A 21,346-nucleotide genomic window follows, 5' to 3' on the forward strand; every position below is an offset into this window, starting at 1 on the left:
CCCGCCCCAAAAATGACCTCAAATGTGATTTTAACCCGATATGAATGATGTTCCCCCAAAATGGGTGACGCACTCCCCAAAATGACGCACCCCGCCCTGAAATTAGTGATTTTTTTTCACCCCCCCCCCCCCGAAGGAGTGATATTCTCAAAAAAACGAGTGATGCTCCCCAAAAAGGAATGGTGTTCCCCGAAAGGGACAACCCAGCCCCAAAATGTGCGATGCTCCCCCCAAAACGTTACGCGCGGGCCTCAACTGTGTGACGCTCGCCCCAAAATGAGTTCTGTTCTCCAAAAAGGAGGGGTTCTCCCCCAAAATGTGTGATGCTCGCCTCAAAACGAGTAATGGTCTCCAAAAAGGAGGGGTTCTCCCCCAAAAAGGTGTGATGCTCGCCTCAAAATGCGTTATTTTCTCCGAAAAGGAGGGATGCTCCCCGAAGAACAAGTGACCTACCTCAAAATGGGCGACGCTGCCCCAAAATGTGGGCCGCTCCCCCCCGAAATGAGGGGCGCTCCCCAAAGTTGAAGTCCTGCCTCCAAAAAAGTGCTATTTCCCCCCAAAACGAGGGGTGCTCCTCCAGAATTAAGTGCTTTTTTTATTTTTTTTTTTTTTCTTGGACTGATGCCCTAAAAACGATTGAGCTCCTCAAAACCACGACGCTCCCCAAAACGTTACCCCCCCCAAACGCGCAAATCCTCCCCCAAAATGAGCAATGCTCCCCGAAACAAGGGAAATTCACCCAAAACGATGCTCTCCCGACCTCCTGAAAATGAGTTAACTCTCCCCAAAAGCACGGGATGATCCCCCAAATGAGTAAATCTCCCCAAAATGAGTAACTTCCCCCAAACCGACTGAATTTGCCCCACAAAATGGACGACGCTCAAAAAAATGAGCAGTGACCACCAAATTAGTGCCCGCCGGCCAAAATAAGTGACAACCCCCCCCAAAAATGAGCAATTCTCCCCAGAATGGATGCCCCCCCGCCCATTCCCGAACGAGACTAATTAATGGGTTGATTTTTCTGGCAAAAAAAAAAAAAGGTGATTTTTGCTCGATCTTCAGCAGAAAATGGGGCTGCGGGAAAAGCTAAAAATGGGGGGAAAAAAAAATCCCCTCAAAACGGAATTTATGGGCAAATTTTACCCCTCGGATCGCGGCGGCTGCCTGCGTACCCAGCACCTCCTTAGCCAGAAATTTGCATATTTTTAGAAAACGCTGAAGATTCGCGAGCACCGCAGCGAAATTTCCTCGCCGGTATTTTCTGCCAAAAAAAAAAAAAAAAAAAAGCGCGTTTTTCCTATCGAAAAGTCGCAAAACGGCGGCGGCGAGCAGAGTCGGGGGGAGGGGGGGGGGGGATGAAGACGCCGGAGGCCGGTTGCTTAATTAATGAAACGAATTATTTATTTCCCAGCTATGCAAAGGTTGCGGGGGTGGGGGGGGGAGCGCAGGGCGGGGGTGCAGGGTCGTGGGCGACCCATTTTCCTCGGGTTTGGCCCCATTTTCAGGGGTCGGAGGGGGGGGGTGGGGGGCACGAGGGCGGCGTCGCATCAGGTTGGGCAGAGCACTGCAAAGAGAGAGGTCGTGGTGTGCACCCCCGTGCACCGGGGATGGGGGGGGGTGGGGGGGGGGACGGACACGAGCATACACGGGGAGGCACGAGGCCGCGCGCCGAGGCACGGCGACACACGGGGGTGCGAGGGGGTGCACGAGGCCGCGCGACGGCTCCCGCGGGGACGCAGGAGGATGCGCGAGGGCGCGTGAGCAGGCGCGGGGATGCGCGAAGAGGCGCGGGGACGCACGATGGTGCACGAGAGCGCACGGGGATGCACAAGCTCAGAGAGGGACGCGTGGGGATGCGCGATGAGGCACGAGCGCGCACGGGGACGCGGGAGGACGCACGACGCTGCGCGAGCGCATACAGGGATGCGTGGGGATGCACGATGAGGCACGAGCGTGCACGGGGATGCGCGAGGATGCACGAGCGTGCGTGGGGACGCAGGAGGATGCACAGTGATGCACAAGCGCACACAGGGACGCGTGAGGATGCACGATGAGGCACGAGCGTGCACGGGGATGCGCGAGGATGCATGAGGATGCACAGTGATGTGCATACAGGGACGCATGCGGATGCACGAGTGTGCAAGGGGGTGCACGAGCGCGCACAGGGACGCGGGAGGACGCACGACGCTGCGCGAGCGCATACAGGGATGCGTGGGGATGCACGATGAGGCACGAGCGTGCGTGGGGACGCATGAGGATGCAGAGCGATGCACAAGCACGTACAGGGACACATGAGGATGCACGAGCGTGTAAGGGGGTGCACGACGCCGCACGAGCGCATACAGCGACGCGCGAGGATGCGCGGTGCCGCACAAGTGCGTAACGGCGTGCACGAGCGTGCAGGGAGCCGCGTGAGGAGGCACGACGGCGCACAAGCGCATACAGGGTGCACAGCCATGCACAAGTTTGCACGGGGATGCACGCGGGCGTGCAAGGGTGCACAGTAACGCGGGAGGGTGTACAACGATGCACGAGGGCGCGCGGGGGGCTGCATGAGGATACACGAGTGCGCACGGGGATGCATTAGGGGTGTGTTAAGCGTGCCCGCACGAGGATTCCTGAGCATGCAGAAGGGGTGCACGAGCGCGCGTGAGGGCACCGGGGTGCACAAGGAGGCACCATCACGCACGCGGGCTGCACGAGGCTGCCCAGCGGCTGCAAACGGGACGGCGCCGAGGATGCAGGAGGAACACGGAAGGGACACGTGAAGAGTGCACAAAGCGCGCGCGACGGTGCGCGAAAGGCGCCCGAGGGATGCACGAGGAGGCAGGAGGCTGCAGAGGAGCTGCACGAGAGCTGCGCGGGAGGCGCCCAGGGATGCACGAGGATGCCCAGGTGAGGGGTGCCCAGGAGATGCGCCGAGAACGAACGGGGACGCACGAGGGACGCGCAGGAGGGAGGCACGACGGCGCGGGAGGGGGGAAAGGGGGCGCGCGGGGGTCCACGAGGCGGCGCGAAGGAAGCAGACGGGCCACCCAAGGGTGCAAGGGGGGATGCACGGCGGCCTGTGAAGGTGCGTGAGGATGCACCAGGAGCTGCACCTGGGATGCACAGAGGATGCACCGGAGATGCACAAGGGATGCACGGGGATGCACAGAGGATGCACAGAGGATGCACAGAGGATGGAAGGGAGATGCGCAAGGACGCAGAAAAGATCCACGGGAGAGGCATGAAGGACGCATGAGGGATGACCAGGAGATGCACTCGGGAATCAGAGAGATGCGTGAAGGCACGCACGGAGATGCATGAGGAGGGATGCACGGGAGATGCGTGGGAGCTGCACGGAGGAGGGGCACGGAGGGTGCAAGGGAGATGCACGAGGACGCAGAAGGGATCCATGGCGGAGGCACAAGGGCACAAGGGCTGCACGGGAGGCACGTGAAGGACGCGCAGGGGATGCAGGAGGCGAGCGGATACCTTTGAGGATGTAGTCCGTGAGCAGTGTGGGCACCTTCTCGTTCCCCTCCTTCATGGCAAACAGGACTGCGAGGGAGAACGGAGCCATGAGCCCAGCCCCACTGCCCCCCAAACGTCCCTTTTCCCCCTCAAAACCAGCCCCACAGTTGCCACGGAGCCACTGCCAGAGTTTCCCACAATGCACCAGGCCAGTCAGCATCCCAAACGAGCACTTTCACGCCCAACCATCCGGTCCACGGCAACGCAGAATGGGTGTTTTAGCCCCAAATTGGCGCTGGTGTGACATGCAAAAAGGCCGGGGGTGGGGGGGGGGGGAGGGGGGCGGGTTGCTGCAAATGCGCCGTCCTGCAGTGACGCAAAACGGGCGATCGCATCCCAAACCGGCCGCGCTGCCACGCTGCGAAATGGCTCAGCAACGCCCGCCGCCCCTCTGCGTCCCCAAACGCGCCCCGCCGCGGCGACGCGAAACGGCCGATTCTGCCCCAAAACGGGGCAGGGGGGGGCTTGCATGAACTACTCACTGTTGGTGAGCATCTGCAGGTCCTCGACGGAGGGCGGCGACCCTTTCTTCTCGTAGGGAATCACCGTGTTCAGGTACTGCATTAAAAAAAAAAAACACACCACCCCAAAAGCCACTCAGACGGCACAAAATTGCCTATTTTTTTGCACTGCCTTCCCGCAAATCGCCCCAAATTGCCGCAAAAGCAGCATACGGCTGTGATTGCGTTTAATTTTCAGGTTGTTTTAGGGGGTACCGAATTAATTGCATGCTGCAGAGCCCGCCCAAATGCCAACTTCTGCTTAGGGAGGTTTTTTGGGGGGGTAAAAAAGGGTGATTTTTTTTTTTTTTTTTTTTTTTGCAAGATGAATTAGCGGGGTGTAGGCGACGGAGCAGAATTGTAAAATTAAAAAATTTTTTAAAAGAGGTTTTGGGGGATGTAGGGGAATGGGGTGTGTGCAGGATGGGGCGGGGGGGGGGGTGAAAAGGGACAGATCTGGGCAATTTTGGGGGGGGGGGGAAAGGGCACCTGCTTCTCATTGGCAGCGGGGCCGAAGGTCTGGCGCAGGCCGGAGTGCAGGATGCTGGAGATGCCCTCCATGCTGAAGCGCTGGGGACACACATGTCACCCTGTCACCTCCCAGGGACACGGACATCTCCCGCGGCACCTCCCTTGGCACCAGCGTCCCCTTGGCTCCCCGAGTCCCATCCACCTCCCCCCGTCCTACATCCCGCCCCCCCCCCCGACCCCGGCTCTGTCCCCACTCCACCCAAACCCGTGTCCCCCATCCTCCTGTTCTCATGTCCCATGTCCCCCTGTCTCCTTGCCCCATCCCCTCTCCTGTCCCCGCATCACCCCGTTGCGTGTTCCCCCATCCTGTGTCCCCATCCCTCCCATGTCTCCCCGTCCCATGTCTCTCTGCCCCTCCCGTCACCCGTCCCCTGTCCCCAAAACCCCCTGTCCCGTGTCCCCGTCTTGTCCCCCCCACCCCACATCCCCCTGCTCCGTGTCCCCCTGTCCCCACACCCCCCTTGTCCTATGTTCCCCCCATCCCTCATGCTCCCGCCTCGTGTCCCCATCCCATGTCCCTCTGCCCCATCCCATCACCCATCCCCACGTCCCAGATCCACCTGCCCTGTCCCCTGTACCCACATCCCCCGTCCTCGCATCCCCCCGTCCCATGTCCCTCCATCCCTCATCCCCCTGCCCTGTGTCCCTGTCCCATGTCCCTCCGCCCCGTCCCATCACCCGCCCCCATATCCCCACCCCGTGTCTCCCTGTCCCCAGACCCCGCCGTCCCACGTGCCCCCATCCCTCATTCTCCTGCCTCGTGTCCTCCTGTCCCACGTCCCTCTGCCCCATCCCGTTCACCCCTCCCCTGTCCCCACATACCTGTCCCATATCCCCCGTCCCCCTGCTCTGTGTCCCCCCGCCTTGTCCCCATCTCCCCTCCCCATGGCCGCGGTGTCCCCCACCTTCCGGGGCATGTGGTTCCCGCGCTCAGGACGCCCCCCTTGCAGGCTCAGCCCCCTGTCACGACGGCGGCGACGGGCGGCCTCCCGCTGCTCCCGCTGCTCCCCCTGCACCGCCAGCAGCGCCCCGATGAACGCCGTCTTCACCTCCTTCTCGAACGCCAGCTCGTCCCGCCGCGCCAGCTGGGCCACCAGCTCCGCCGACAGCGCCCGGCTCGCCGCCTCCGCGCGCCCTGCCGCCGCCGCCAGCTCCCGCGCCGACAGCCGCCCCAGCCCTGCCGCCATGGCATCGCAGTTAGAGACGGGCCCGCGCCCGCCGGGAGGTGCAGCGTGCCGGCAGAGACGCGGACAGTGCGATTATCGAGATGCGCGGGGCGATCGGTGGGCGGCCCGGTGCAATCGGTGCAATGCCCAGTGCAATCAGTGCCATGCACAGGGCGATCAATGAAATGCCCAATGCAATTGCTGCAAGGCCCAGTGCAATAAATGCAATGCCTGGTGCAGTGAGTACAACGCGCAGCGCAGTAAGCGCAATGCCTGGTGCAATTCGTGAGATGCACAATGCAATAAACGAAATGTCTGGCACAAGAAGTGCAATGCCCGGTGCAGTAAGTGAAACACCCGTCGCAGTAAGTGCAATGCCCCGTGCAGTAAATAAAATGCCCGGTGTAACGGGTGACGTGCCCGGTGCAGCTAGTGCAAGGCCCCACGCAATAAATGAAACGTCCAGTGCAACCAGTGAAAATACCCAGGGCAGTCAGCGCGTCGCCCGGTGCAGTAAGCGCGATGCACAGTGCAATAAATGAAACGCATAGTGCTGTAAAGTGCAATGCCTGGTGCAATCAGTGACACGCACGCGCTACAACCAGCCACACCCCGACAGCGATTACTGAAATGCCCGCTGCAACCAGTTACGTGCCCAGCACCCTCACTGGTGTGCGCGGCGCGACGAGGGGAAAGGCACCCTACAGTTTGCAAAACGCTTCGTGCAGGCGGAGGTGCACGCTGCCGTTATTAAGACGCACGGGGTGATTAGTGGGCTCCACGCCGCAACTGGTGAAAACGACGGGTGCCATAAATGCGACGCCCAGTGCCGTGAGCGCCGCGCACAGGGCAAGAAGCGCAACGGCTGGTGCAATTAGTCGGGATGCACGAGGCGACGGATGAAATGCCTGGGCACGGTTAAGTGCAACGCGCAGCGCAGGAAGCGAAATGCCCGCTGCGCTAAGGGCGGTGCCTGGTGCAATAAATTAAAGGCCTGCCGCAATTAGTGTCGTGCAATTACTGAAAGGTACGGTACAACAAACGAAATGGCCGGTGCAGCTCGTGACCCGCACAGCGCAACGAGCGGCGCGCGCGGTACGGTTAGGGAAATGCACGCTGAAGTTTGCAAAACTGCCTGCCGTAATTAGCGAGGCGCGCATGGCGATTACGAAGCCACGTGAGGCAATCAGCGTGCTGCCCGGTACTGCCCGGCGCAGTAAGTGCAAGGCACAGCACAACTAAGGAAACGCCCGCCGCAATTAGTGGCACGGCCAGTAAAATTAGTAAAATGCACAGTGCAATTAGCGACGTATCTGATGCAGTTAAGCGTCATTGCGGGTGCAATTAGGGAAACACGTGACAGAATTAGCGACATGCCCGGAGCAATCAGGTGAAATGCATAGTGCAGGAGTGAAACACCTGATGCAATTAGCAACACGCCTGGTGCAATTAGTGACATGCACGGTGCAAGTGAACACACGCTACGTTTAGTGAAACTCCCCGGGGGCAATTAATGAAATGCCCGGGGCAATGAGTGAAATGCACGCCGACGCTGTTAAAATGCATCACGTGATTAATGAGGTGCACGGTGCATTTATTGGACCACCAATAAATAAATACATTGTGCAATTCCCGAAATGCCAGGCGTCAGAAAGGACATGCCCAGAGCAACTACGGAATCGCCGGGGGTGATTAGCGACGCCCAGCGCGCCATCAGCGAGAAGTCGGGTGCGTGGCGCGTTTTGCAGCGCGCGGCACACGCAGAGGCGGGCGCCGCGCGCCGCATGGTGCGCCCTGTTCAGTGCACGCCGCATGGCGCTCCCGCGGAAAGGCACAATGCTAAGCAGGGAAACGTAAAATAATGTGCAATTAGGCATGGAGTGAAATTCCGAGACGGCGGCGCTGCCGTATTTTCCACGGAGGTAGGAAAACACCTGGTGCACGGCACGTATTTAAGCGGCCGCCGGTGTGCTGGGGGGAGTGAAGCGCGCCGCCATACGCGGAGCGCAGCCAGGGACATGCGCCCTGCACGGCTCGGGGAGGTGCCGGGCGCGTGCGGCGATGGGCACGGTGCCGCCAAGTAACCGCATTCCCTGCAAGGCGGGATTGCAAACAGCAGAACACGAAGCACGCGGGGCGCTTTTGCACGATGCCCCGGCAAGCGTAGCAAAAAGCTCAGCGTGCGCGGAGGAGGGACGGGGCACGACACCGCCAGGGCATGGCGCCGTACGTTTAATGACCGTTTTGCCAAATGCGGAGCGCTTCAGGGAGAGGCACAGCGCCTTTAGGGGCGATGCAGGAGGCGTTTTGCAAAAACGTTTTGCAAAAACGCCAGGCGTGCTCGGCGAAACCCGGGGGGGCGTTTAAAGCAATGCTAACGGCAAGGTCCACCTCGGCTCCCATTTCTGCCAAGAGCCCTCTCCTGGCCAAACAGCGTGCAAAAACTGGCGTGAGCCAGCCCTGAAGCCAGGTGAGACTCAATTGTCCAATTTGGCCGGAATCGCCCCCCAAAAGTGACTGGCCTGGGTTTTGCTGGCCGTACCTTCATGGGAGCAGTTGTTGTTGAAGGCAGGGGAGAAAGCACGCAGCTCACGCAGAAGGATGGGCTCCGTGCCCCCGCCACCGCCTTTGCCTTCAGCATCAGCCTCAGTTTCCTCCTCCTCCTCTTCCTCATCCTCATCCCCCTCCGGGTCGGCCTCCGGGTCGGGCGAACTCTGCATCAGCTCCTCCAGCTCCTCGATGACCTGCAGGGCACCAGCGTCCTCCATCTGCACCTGCGTCCCACCTCCATCTTGCAGCTACACCCTGCATCTGTGTCCCGCACCCACATCTGCAACCTGCTCCCTTCGTCCTCCCCTTCATCCTCCGTCTGCATCCAGCTCCCTCCATCCTGCGTCTCCACCTGCATTCCCATCCATCTGTACCCCGCGCCCTCCGTTTGCATCCCGCATCTGCATCCAAATCCCACCCCCGCCGCGGGCAATCACACCCTGGACTTGCACCTACATCCGCATCTGCATCCCGCGCCTATGGCTGCATCCTGCTCTCTTCATCCTGCGTCCTCCATCTGCACCCCGGATCCTGTACTTGCACCTGCACCCTCTACCCAGCAGCCACCCCCTCACCCTGCATCCCCATCCCATCTCCTTCCCCACATCTGCACCCTGCATCCCGTATCCCACAGACGCATCCCACCTCCCCACCCCGCGTTTTCACCCTTCAGCCCACGCCACCCTTTTGCATCAAGCCCTGGCACCCCACGTTCCCGTCTGCACCCAAAATTCCAGATCGGCACCCACAACCCGCACCTCCCGTCTACATCCAAATCTGCACCCCATGCCCTGCATCCCACATCCCAAGACAATGGGATTTGGCCCTTTTTTTTGTGCTTTCACCACATGGCCATGGGGCTGCAGTGGGCTGAAGCCATTCTTGGGGGGGGCCAAAGCCTGGCTTTTGGGGGACAGGCAGGCGTTCGGGTGCCCGTGGGTACCTGATCAGCTGTCAGCAGCGGCTCCTCGTTGATGCCCGAGTCTTGCTCACTCCTCTCAGTGAGCTCCTCCTCCTCCTTCTCGCAGAGCTGCAGGAGACACAGGCTGGGCAGCCGTGATGGCACCGCAGGCACGGCACGGCACCGGCACGGCCCCAGCACAGACACAGACACGGCTCCGGCCCTGGCACAGGGAGAGCCTCCAGAGAACGACAGCTCGGGGCCGGGGGGGGGACACGCTGCGTGGGGGAGCTTGCATGGGGAGGCATCCAATGGAGACATCAGGTTGGGACGTTGGACAATGGGGAGGTGTTGGACGAGAGCACCGGGTGGAGATGTGGATGGGGATCTTAGATGGAGACGCCGAATGGGAACATTGGATGGGAGGATATTGGACAGGGACACTGGATAGAGATGGATGGAGATGTTGGACGAGGCAATGTTGGACAGGGATGATGGACGGGACTGTGGATAGGGACACGGGATGGGGATGCTGGATGGAGACATTGGAGAGGAAGATGATGAACAGGGAAGCATGGGATGGCGAGGTGCTGCAAAGCGACAGACGCTGAATGTGGAGACACTGGATGGAGAGTTGTTGGATGGAGACATTGGACCGGGAAACCGAACAGGGAGAAGCACAGGTACGTTGGATGGAGATGCTGGATGGAGATGTTGGAATTAATATATTGGATGGCGATATTGGATGGGGAGGTGTTGCAAAGAGACAGACGCTGAACATGGAGACACCGCATGGAGAGTTGTTGGATGGAGACATTGGACCGGGAAACCGAACAGGGAGAAGCACAGGTACGTTGGATGGAGATGCTGGATGGAGAGACGTTGGAATTAATATATTGGATGGCGATATTGGATGGGGAGGTGTTGCAGACGCTGGATGGAGGTGATGGGGACGTTGGATGGGGATGGTGAAGCTGAATGGGGAAGAGGCCAGATGGAGACACTGGATGTGGACATTAGATGGGGAGATGTCAGAGGGGGACACTGCCTGGGGAGGTGATGGAGGGAGATGTTGGATGGGGAGGCATCTTCTTTCTTATCACCTTTCACAGTCTATTTATTTTACCTTTTTAGCAGAAAATAACCCCGGAAATTTACCTTCTCTTCCCCTTTAGCAACAGTTTGTGCAACATCCAAATGGGTTAAATTCAGGGGATTCTGGGGCATTTTTGCAGCCCTCCCGCCACCCCAAACACAGCGATTCACAGCATGAACTCACTACAACGAAGAAAACGCTATTTTCTACCCTCCAAAAATACACCACTTTACTTGGAGGCAAACTGGCAAAGACCAGATTGCCAAATCAAACACTTAATCTTGCCTGTTTCAGTGTGATTTCACCCTAAAACGTGGACACCCACTGCGTTGGTGCTGCGGCACTCCAAAAATACCTTTTTGGGTAGTTTGCAGTGCCCTGACGGTCGCTGAGCCTTGGGGCTGACTGACAGCTGTCAAGCATCGCCAGGGAGTCATGCGGGGACAGGGGGGGCTTGGGGAGCCAAGGAGTGGCCACAGCCGTACCTGGGGGTCAGTGCCGTCGGGGGCCTCAGCCCCGGGGAGCAGCCAGGGCCGGGGGGAGCCCCGGGGGGCGAAGCCATCGGTGAGAGCATCCCAGACCCTGCAGGGAGGTGGGTGGTGAGCGGCGATCCCAAAATGTTGCCCCCCAAAAAGCCGTCCCAAAATGACATGCCAAAATGCCTCACAACACCCCAAAATGCAGCTCCAGGAACACCCTGAAGCGTCTCCAAATACTGCCTGGAAAAATCCCCAAACACCACTGAGATGCCTGAAATATCCCCAAACACCCCAAATGCTACCCTAGAAGACCCCAAATAATGGCCCTAGAAGACTCCAAAGCTTCTCAAAATACCATGAAATATTGCCTTGAAATACCAAAGTACCCCCAAATGCTGCCCGAGCAGTCGAGATGGCCCCAAATGTCATTTTGAAACGTTGCCATCAAAATACCCCCTAAAAGGCCACTGCAACGTCCCAAAATGTCCCCAGATGCCCCAAAAGACCAACCTGAAATGCTTCAAAATACTACTCTAAAACACCACCATGATGCCCCGAAATGCCACAAAACATCCTAAAAAGCTGCCAAAGGCCCAGAAACACACCAAAATGCCATCCTAAAATATTGCCCCACGACCCTCTGAAGGAACCAACGAGGAGAGAAACTGTGCTGGACCTTGTCCACCCCCCACCAACACGGAGGGGCTGGTGGGGAGTGTCAAGCTCAAGGGCAGCCTCGGCTGCAGTGATCATGAAGTGGTAGAACTCAAGATCCTTCGGGCAGTGAGGAGAGCATGCCGCAAGCTCACTACCCTGGACTTCAGGAGAGCAGACTTTGGCCTCTTGAGGGACTTGCTTGCCAGGGAAACATGGGAAAAAACACTGGAGGGAAGAGGGGCCCAAGAGAGACGGTTAGTATTCAAGGATCACCTCCTCCAAGCTCAGGAACATCCCAAGAATGAAAAAGTCAGGCAAAAATGAGCAGGAGGCCTGTGTGGATGAACAAGGAGCTCCTGGAGAAGCTCAAGAGCAAAAAGGAGGCCTACAGAGGGAAGACGTGGGCCCTCTCCAGAAGGAGGCAGGAGACCTGGTCACCCAGGGTATGGAGAAGGCTGAGGTGCTGAATGACGTTTTCGCCTCGGTCTTCACCGGCAAGGGCTCCAACCACACCACCCAAATCGCAGGATGCAAAGGCAGGGGCTATGAGAATGAAGAGCTGCCCACTGTAGGAGAAGATCAGGTTCGGGACCATCTGAGGAACATGAAGGTGCATAAGTCCACGGGACCGGATGAAATCCATCCGTGGGTCCTGAGGGAGCTGGCAGATGAAGTCGCCAAGCCACTTTCCATTATATCTGAAAAGTCGTGGCAGTCCGGTGAAGTTCCCACTGACTGGAAAAGGGGAAACAGAACCCCCATGTTCAAAAAGGGAAAAAAGGAAGAGCCGGGGAACTACAGGCCGGTCAGTCCCACCTCTGTGCCCGGCAAGATCATGGAGCAGATCCTCCTGGAATCTGTGCTGAGGCACATGGGACATAAGGAGGTGATTGGTGACAGCCAACATGGCTTCACCAAGGGCAAGTCGTGCCTGACAAATCTGGTGGCCTTCTACAGCGGGCTTACAGCATTGGTGGATAAGGGGAGAGCAACCAACGTCATCTACCTGGATTTATGGAAAGCGTTTGACACTGTCCCACACGACATCCTGGTCTCTAAATTGGAAAAGCAGGGATTTGATGGATGGACCGCTGGGTGGATAAGGAACTGGCTGGATGGCCGTGCTCAAAGGGTTGCGGTCAACGGCTCAATGTCCAAGTGGAAACCAGTGACGAGTGGCGTTCCTCAGGGGTCAGTACTGGGACCGGTGCTGTTTAACATCTTTGTCGGTGACATGGACAGTGGGATCGAGGGCACCCTCAGGAAGTTTGCTGATGACACCATCGGTTGACACGCTGGAGGGAAGGGATGCCATCCAGAGGGACCTGGACAGGCTGGAGAGGTGGGATCACGGCAACCTCATGAAGTTCAACCAGGCCAAGGGCAAGGCAGCTGTGGCTGCCCCATCCCTGGAGGGGTTCAAGGCCAGGCTGGGTGAGGCTTTGAGCAGCCTGGTCTGGTGGGAGGTGTCCCTGCCCAGGGCAGGGGGGCTGGAACGAGATGATCTTTAAGGTCCCTTCCAACCCGAACCATTCTGTGATTCTACGAAAACACCTCAAAACACTGCCCTGGAACACCCCAAAATGCCCCTAAAGTCCCAAAGCTCCAAAATGCCTTGAAATTGCCCCCAAAGTCACAATCCTCCAAAACGCTACCCTGAAATACTCCAAACCACCCCCCCAAAATACCCTGAAATGCCCCAAAATATCCCAAAATGACACCTTTGAACACCTAGAAATACCCCAAAATGAAATCCTGAAACACTGGCCAAAATGCTCCAAAACACCCAAAATGCTGCCTGAAACATCTCCAAATGTTGTCCCCAAAACACCACCCCAAAAATCTCTCCAATGCTCCAAAATACTGCCCCGATACCCGCAAAAGCCCCAAAACATCACTGGGAAAGACCTCAAAATGCTCTCCTCAAACAATGCCCAGAGACACCCTAAAATGCCTCAAAAAGCTGCCCTGATACCCCAAAGAAAAACCCTAAAATGCCACCTCAATGCTCCAGAACATCCCCCAAGTGCCTGACACCCCAAACTGCTTCTGCAATGCCCCAAATGCCTCAAAACTCCCCAAAATGCTGTCCTGGAACATGCTGAAATGCCCCAAAGTGCAGTCACAGCACCCCAAAATGCCACCCTGAAACACCCCAAATTGCCACCTTGAAACAGTCCTGAAACACCCCAAAACTGCCCTGAAACACCCCAAAATACGGCTCTGGAACATCCACAAATGAAATACCCCCCAAACACCGTAAAAAACAGCTGCAATGCCCTGAAACCCCCCCCCAAATCCCCAAAACCTCCCAAAATACCCTGAAATGGTGCCCCAAAACACAGTCCTGAAACAGCTGGAAACAATCCCAAAATTACCCCAAAACACCCCGAAACTGCCTGAAACCATTCCAAACCATGGCCCTGATACCCTAAAATGCAACAAACGTCCCTAAACTGCCCTGAACCCCCCCAACCCCCGCTCCTCTGCACCACTATTTGAGGTGCCCAATTCTCCCCCACTGGGCTGGACCATTTTTGTCCAATTTCACCCCAAAAAAGGTGCATGGGGGAGGGGTTGGGGAACAGGGGGGAAAGGAGGGAAAAGGGGAGAATAGTGAAAAATGCGAAGAAATATGAAAAAATGTGAAAAAAGGGGGAAAAAGGAGGGGACGGAGGGAAATAAGGAAAAAGGGGGCAAATAGGGAAAAAAGAAAAGGGAGGGAAAAGAGGAAAAAGGGGGGAAAGGGAAAAACATTGAAAAAAAAAGTGAAAAATGTGAAAAAAAATGTGAAAAGGGGGGAAGGGGGGAAATTTGGAAAAAGAGGGGGGGAAATGAAAACAAGGAGCGAAAGGAAAACAGGAAAAAGGGGAAAAACCAGAGAAAAGAGGAGGAAAAAAGGGTAAAGAAGGAGAAGATGGGGAAAGAAGGGCCAAAGGGGGGGGGAACGGGGTAAAAGGGGAAATGGGAGAAAAAATGAGAACAAGGGGAAAGAAGGAAAAGGGGGAAAAAGGGGAAAGAAGAGAAAAAGATGGAGAAAGGGAAAGATGGGAAAATGGGGAACAGGCGAAGGGGGAAAAGCGGTAAAAGAGGGGAAAAGGAAAAAATGGTGGGAAAAGGGGAAATTAGGGAAAAGGGAAAATGTAAGAAAAGGGGGGAAATAAGCAGAAAAATGTGGAAAAGTGAAGAGAAAGGGAGAAAAGGGAGAGAGAGAGGAAAAAATGGGGAAAAGGGGAGAAAAGAGCTGAAAAGTGGCGACACTGAGAAAAAGGTCAAAAATAGGGAAAAAGGCCAAAATGGGGAAAAAGGCCAAAAATGGGGAAAAAGGCACAAAAAGATTAGACAATTTCTCCCCTATTAAGGCAAATCCACCCATTTTCCCATCACAAATAGCATTTTTAGTCCGACATGGTGCCACATCTACGCACATCCCAATCCCCCTAAATCACCCCAAAACCTCCTGCCCCTCCCAGCCCCAAACCCACTGATTTTAGGGTATTTATCTCATCTCCCTCCTCACCTTACCTTAAACCCCCCCGAAATCACACAAATTAATGCACAAAATGCACATCCAAAAAAAGCCTGTATTCTGATTTTTAACAAACACGCAGCAAATAAGGAAAAAAATTATTATCCCCCCCAAATTTGTGCTTTTTTTCCGCTCTTAAAGAGCCAGCACCCTGCAGGGTGGGGCAAGCAGCAGCAGCAGATTTCTGGGTTAATTATGGCAAGAATTGGTTAATAATTAGGGAAATACAGTGCCTTTAAGGCCCCAGCCCATCCCCCGCCCGTGCACACAGGGCCCATTCAAGAGGGAGGAAAAAAAAAAGCCCTGTTTTGCCCAAAGTGACCCAAAAAGACACAATAAGCAGCACAAAGCGGCGCCGCGAGCCGGCTGCCGGCGACAGCGCGGCGCTCCCGGCACCAGGCCAAAATGCGTTTTTCTCTGAAAAACCATCGGTTCGGTCAATTACAGAAAGCAATTCGACCTTGAGGAAAGAAAAAAAAAACCCAAAAAAACCAAAATAAACATATCTGGGGGCTTTTGGGGTGAAAACAACCACTTTGCAAGGTGAAAAAGCAGTATTAGGGACTGCGGCCTGGGAAATAATCCCAATTAAACACACGGAAAAAATCCATTAGAAAGGTGCTAATGTATAAACACCGCTGAAAAAAAATTCACTAATTTGGCCAAAAAAAAAAAAAAAAAAAAAGGCATTTTGCAAGACAAAAAAAGGTTTTTAATGAAAATTTAGATTTCAATGCAAATGCCACTGTATTGTGGCAGGGCTGGGGGGGGCGGTTGTCAAAAAGCTACTGCAAGGATCCCACAGAGCTACTCCATGGATCCCACACAGCAACTCCATGGATCCCAGAGAGCTACTCCAAGGATCCCACAGAGCTACACCAAGGATCCCACACAGCAACTCCAAGGATCCCACAGAGCTACTCCAAGGATCCCACAGAGCTACTCCAAGGATCCCACAGAGCTACTCCATGGATCCCACACAGCAACTCCAAGGATCCCACAGAGCTACTCCATGGATCCCACACAGTAACTCCAAGGATCCCACAGAGCTCCTCCGAAGATCTCACAGAGCTACTCCAAGGATCCCACACAGCAACTCCATGGATCCCACAGAGCTACTCCAAGGATCCCACAGAGCTCCTCCGAAGATCCCACAGAGCTACTCCAAGGATCCCACAGAGCTACTCCACGGATCCCACACAGTAACTCCAAGGATCCCACAGAGCAACTCGAAAGATCCCACAGAGCTACTCCAAGATCCCACACAGCAACTCCAAGGATCCCACAGAGCTACTCCAAGGTGCTGCAGGACCACGCCATAGCGCCGGCAGCCGATTCGTGCATGGTGGAGACCTTGCAAGGGTGCAAGGAGGCGCAATAGGCCCCGGAGGGACTTTACTCGTAGGATACTCCACCGTTACCCCGATGGGAGTACTCAGAGTACTCACTGGACAGGAGTACTCTTTGCCAGGTTCAAAACTGTCTGGGGCAGTGACGGTCCCCCTGTGCTGGGCACTGGGGAGGCCCCACCTCGAGGGCTGTGTCCAGTTTTGGGCCCCTCATCACAAAAAAGACATGGAGGTGCTGGAGCGTGTCCAGAGAAGGGCAACGGAGCTGGTGAGGGGTCTGGAGCACAAGTCCTGTGAGGAGCGGCTGAGGGAGCTGGGGGTGTTCAGCCTGGAGAAGTGGAGGCTGAGGGGAGACCTTCGCGCTCTCTGCAGCTCCCTGAAAGGAGGGGGTAGCCGGGGGGGTCGGTCTCTTTGCCCAAGGAACAGGCGATGGGACAAGAGGAGACGGCCTCAAGTTGTGCTAGGTGAGGTTTCGACTGGATATTAGGAAAAATTTTGACACTGAAAGGGTTATCAAGCATTGGAAGAGGCTGCCCGGGGAAGCGGTTGGGGCACCATCCCTGGAGGGATTTAAAAGGCGGGCAGACGCGGGGCTGAGAGACGTGGGTTAGTGGTGGTTTTTGCCAGAGTTAGGTCGACGGTTGGACTCCATGATGCGAAAGGTCCCTTCCAACCCGGGCGATTCTACGCGCTGCGCACCCGGGCTGCAACGGGGAAGGCTGGTCAGCGTGCCGTGGGGTGGGGGGGTCGCTCATGGCTGTGCAAGGAGGCATGCGGGCCCATGGGTGGCCTACTCCAAGGATCCCACACAGCTACTCCAAGGATCCCACACAGCTACTCCAAGGATGCTACAAAGCTGGTCCAGGGTTCCCACACAGCTACTCCGAGGTTCCCACACGGCTACTCCACACGGCTGCATGAGCACACCGCGACGTTGGGGGCTGAGCTGCATGTGGTAGCGTGCAAGGTGGCATGCAGACTCCAAGGGAGTCCTTACTCGTAGGATACTACACGCTATTCCTGACGCGGTGCGTGACCGCGCTGCAGCGCAGGGGGCTGGTCAGGGAAGTCTCGCAAGGCTGCAAGGATGCCCACGGGCTGCGGCGGGAGCTTACTCACAGGTTACGCCACGACTTTGCTGTGCTGCGTGACCACGCTGCAACACAGGGAGCCCGTTTGCGTGGCGGGGGGGTGGATTTTGCAGGTGCGCGAGGAGGCACGTGTCGCCAGGAGCTGGGGGGGGGTGGGGCGGGGAGGGGGCCCTTACTCACTCCTCATCCTGGAGGCGCTCCTCCTCCTCCTGCGCCTGGAGACGTCCCCGCACGGGGGCCAGACCCTCGGTGGCAGCATCGTAGTTGCGGAAGCAGACGGTGAGCTTCTCGTCGAACTCCTGTACCAGGTCCTCCATCGACTTGAAGCTCATCATCTCGGCCGAGAAGCTCTCCAGCTCAGCCAGTGCCGGGTCCGCAGTACGTTGGGGGGTCCCCCCATCGTCCCCAGGCCCCTCCTCGAACTCTTCCTCCAGGCTTACCAGGGGGGCCTCCATCCTCCTCAACGCTGACGCACTGCCTTAGCTGCGGGGAGAGGGTGCCCGTGAGGCACTGGTGGCCACTCACCGGTGATGACACCAGGGCTCCCCCATCCCCTTTGCTGCTGCTGCGCTGGCTGAAACCCTACTGCCAGGGCTACGACACCACCACCGGCACCTCTGCAGTACCCCAGCAGTATTCCAACGGCATCTTAGTACTGTCTTCATAGAAACCCGCAGATATCCTGACACTATACTAGTAGTACTTTACTAATAGCACCAAAGGGTTGATAGTGGCCCAAAGGTCTCCTCGTGCTACCCTGACAGCACATAAAAAGTATCACAATGCTACCTTTTTTACTGAACTGGGAGTATTTCAGTTGTATCCTTATACTACATCACTATCTTAGTCGTGACCTGAAAGTATCATGCTAGTAATGTGTTGGCATTATCCCAAAAGTCTTGAGTGTTGCCCTGATGGCATCCCAGAAGTATCTTACCACAATCTTTTCTAGTGCCCTTGTAGTATCTCAGAAGAATCCTACTGATACCCTAGTAGCATCCTGACAGCACCCTACTAAGACATGACTACTGTCCTGATAGCACCTTAGCAGCGTTGTGATAATATCCTTATCATCACAGTACCCCGATACTATCTTAGTAGCAACCTAGCAGCGGCCCTGTAGTATCTTAGTAGTGCCTCGATAGTATTGTAAAAGTATCTCAGTGGTATCTTTGGAGTATCCAGGCAGCACCCTGATAATATGAAGTTCACCAAGGGCAAGTGCAGGGTCCTGCACCTCGGGAGGAATAACCCCCTGCACCAGGACAGGTTGGGGGCTGACCCAGGAGTCCTGGTAGACAACAAGTTGCCCACGAGCCAGCCATGTGCCCTTGTGGCCAAGAAGGCCCATGGTCTCCTGGGGTGCATTGGGAAGAGCGTGGCTGCAGGGGGAGGGAGGTCATCCTCCCCCTCGGCTCTGCCCTGGGGAGGCCGCATCTGGAGCGCTGGGTCCAGTTCTGGGCTCCCTGGTTCCAGAAGGACAGGGAACTGCTGGAGAGAGTCCGGCAGAGGCGACGGAGATGCTGAGGGGCTGGAGCACCTCTGTGCTGAGGAAAGGCTGAGAGCCCTGGGGCTGCTCAGCTGGAGAAGAGCAGGCTGAGGGGGGATCTCAGCAATGCTCAGCAAGAGCTAAAGGGAGGGAGGGGGGCAAGAGGATGGGGCCAGACTCTTCTCAGTGGTGCCCGGGGACGGGACAAGGGGCAGCGGGCACAAACTGGAACACGGGAAATTCCATCCGAACACGAGGAGGAACTTCTTTCCTGTGAGGGTGGCAGAGCCCTGGCGCAGGCTGCCCAGAGAGGTGGGGGAGTCTCCGTCTCTGGAGACATTCCAACCCCGCCTGGAGGCGTTCCTGTGCCACCTGCTCTGGGTGACCCTGCTCTGGCAGGGGGTTGGAGGAGATGATCTCCAGAGGTCCCTTCCCACCCCGGCCAGGCTGTGATTCTGCGAACATCTTATCAGCGTCCTGATAGTACCTTTGTGCCGCATCGAGAGTATCCCCACAGCAGCCATTGAACATCTCAGCGCGGCCCCGAAGGTGTACTAGCGCAGGTAGTAGTACCCTGATACTACGCCAGGAGCATCCCAATAGCATCCTAGTTATATCCTAACAGTGCCCTGACAGTATCACAGCAGTGCAGGAGCAGTGTCCTGATGGGATCCTGACACTGTTGTAATGGTATATAGCTCCTATTTGAGTAGGGTCCTGCTAGTACCTTGGTAGCGCCGTGTAATACCCAGGTGTGAGCTTAGCGCCACGTTACTATGCTAAAAGCATCTCAACTGTACCTGTTGTAGTATCCTGAGAGTACCCTGCTGGTGGCTTCGCACTGCCCCAGTGGTACCTTCAGAGAAGTATCTCAGGACCAACCCTGGAGAGATGCTGGAAGCATCTTAGTCGCGTCCTGATCGCATCCTGGCAGCGCCCTGGCGGCACCACAGTAACATTCTCCCAGGATCCCGGTAGTATCTGAGTGCCCGCTACCTTAGGGCCTTAGCGCCATCTGCGGAGAATCCTAACAGTATTTTAGTAAACCCCCTGGTGTCATCACAGCAGCATCCCAGTAGCGTCCTGAGGGTACCTCAGCCGTCGCTTGACAGTATCTCATTGACCCCTCACGAGGTTACCGAGAGTATCCCAGCCGTATCGCGGCGGCAGCCTCATAGGAAGCAACCAGTAACTTGGTCGTAAGCCCCGGTAACAAAGGCACCGCTACCCCAAAGCGCTCACCCGGCCCCGCTCACGCTTCTCCCGCGGACGGGGAGAAGAGGAGAAACGCACCGCGGCTTTTGAGGGAAAACCCGGCCAGATTGGGGCCTCTGACTTCTGCCCGCGCGCGCGTGCGCCCGCGCGCACCCCCCCCCCCCCCCACGCACGTACGACCCTCCACAGCTCGGCTGGCACGGCCCTCCCGCGCGCGCGGGCTGCCGCGCGCGTGAACACGCACCGTGCGCGACGCGCGCCGTGGGTGCGGGCCCTTGTGCCCGCGCGTGGGGAGGGAGGGGGGGGGGCGCGCAGACGGGAGGGGCGCGTGCAGGTGAAGGCGCGCGCGTGTGCTGAGGCGGCGCAGGCGTGGCGGGGCGGGCGCGCGCGCGGCGGGGCGCACACGCAGGCCGCCGGCGTGCACCTCCACGCGCGCGTGCCCCTGCGGGTGCGCGCGCCGGGCAGGTACGCGCCCAGCGCGCGCGTGCACCGCCGTACATGCCCCATGTACCGCCATTCACACCCCCCCCCCACCCCATACCTCCCCCCCCCGTGCTCCGGGGTGGTGGCGTTGGGGTGTTGCATGCACACAGCCGCACTCCCTCTCTGCATGCACCCCCCGAGGTGCACGCACCCGTGCCACCCCCCCCCCCCCCACCACCGCAAACACCCCAAAATGCCCCAAGCACCCGCCCCTAACCCGTGCCCCCCTCCCCGGGGGGGCAGCGCCTGCGCATCCCCACAACGCACCACCCCCGCACGGATGCTGATGCGCAGCGCAGCACCCCCGGGGACAGGCAGACACCCCCCCCCCCGCCCCGTGCACCGCTGTACCCCCACAATCAACAACCCCCCCCCCCCCCCGGCAATGCGCCCCTCCATGCGAACCCCCCCCCGCCCCCCCCCACGCCATGCAGCGCTGCGGCGCGACCCCCCCCCCCCCGCCCCATGCGACACCTACCCCGCAGCTTGCACCAGGATGCACCCCCCCCCGCCCCGATTCACGCAGTACCCACAACGCACCACGGCGAGGCACACCCCCACCCACCCCCTCCCCGCCTGCACCCCAACACACCCCCCCCCCCATTGCATCCTCCCCCCCGCCCCCCGCAGCACAACGCACCCACCTGCGGCCCCGCATCCTCCGCGCCGAGTCGGGGGGGGGGGGGGGGGGGCCGCCCTGCGCACGCGCGGGGGGAGGAAGGGGTGACGTCACCGGGGAGGTGGGCAAGGGAGCCGTGACGTCATAGTGCCCCGGGGGTGGCCTGCATGCTTTA

The 21,346-nt window shown here is 57.9% G+C and overlaps 1 protein-coding gene across 2 annotated transcripts; it reads right to left on the reverse strand.

The window, feature by feature from the left end:
- Positions 1–176: 176 nt before the first annotated feature.
- On the reverse strand, positions 177–21,228 carry FEZ1 (fasciculation and elongation protein zeta 1). 2 transcript variants are annotated; one of them, XM_054223007.1, is made up of 11 exons: positions 21,197–21,223; positions 19,655–19,869; positions 17,546–17,848; positions 10,746–10,842; positions 9,207–9,293; positions 8,256–8,457; positions 5,453–5,724; positions 4,506–4,586; positions 3,999–4,074; positions 3,478–3,543; positions 177–1,261 (listed from the first exon to the last, which is right to left on the reverse strand). In XM_054223007.1, exons 3-11 carry the CDS (start codon positions 17,818–17,820, stop codon positions 1,206–1,208), a joined length of 1,212 nt encoding a protein of 403 aa, XP_054078982.1. In that variant the 5' UTR covers positions 17,821–17,848; positions 19,655–19,869; positions 21,197–21,223; the 3' UTR covers positions 177–1,205. The 2 variants fall into 2 exon arrangements, with proteins under 2 accessions (XP_054078982.1, XP_054078983.1); XM_054223008.1 differs by lacking the exon at positions 19,655–19,869 and having other exon boundaries at positions 21,197–21,228.
- Positions 21,229–21,346: the final 118 nt, after the last annotated feature.

This window comes from Rissa tridactyla, chromosome 17, assembly GCF_028500815.1.
Source record: "Rissa tridactyla isolate bRisTri1 chromosome 17, bRisTri1.patW.cur.20221130, whole genome shotgun sequence".
Classification (NCBI taxonomy): Eukaryota; Metazoa; Chordata; class Aves; order Charadriiformes; family Laridae; genus Rissa; species Rissa tridactyla.

Coding starts and splice junctions, on each gene's coding strand:
- FEZ1 (XM_054223008.1), bottom strand. CDS start 17,820: ATGGAGGCCCCCCTGGTAAGCCTGGAGGAAGAGTTCGAGGAGGGGCCT. Junction 4,587..5,452: donor GGAACCACATGCCCCGGAAG/GTGGGGGACACC, acceptor GTGTGTCCCCAG/CGCTTCAGCATGGAGGGCAT. Junction 3,544..3,998: donor CCTGCAGATGCTCACCAACA/GTGAGTAGTTCA, acceptor TCTCCCTCGCAG/TCCTGTTTGCCATGAAGGAG.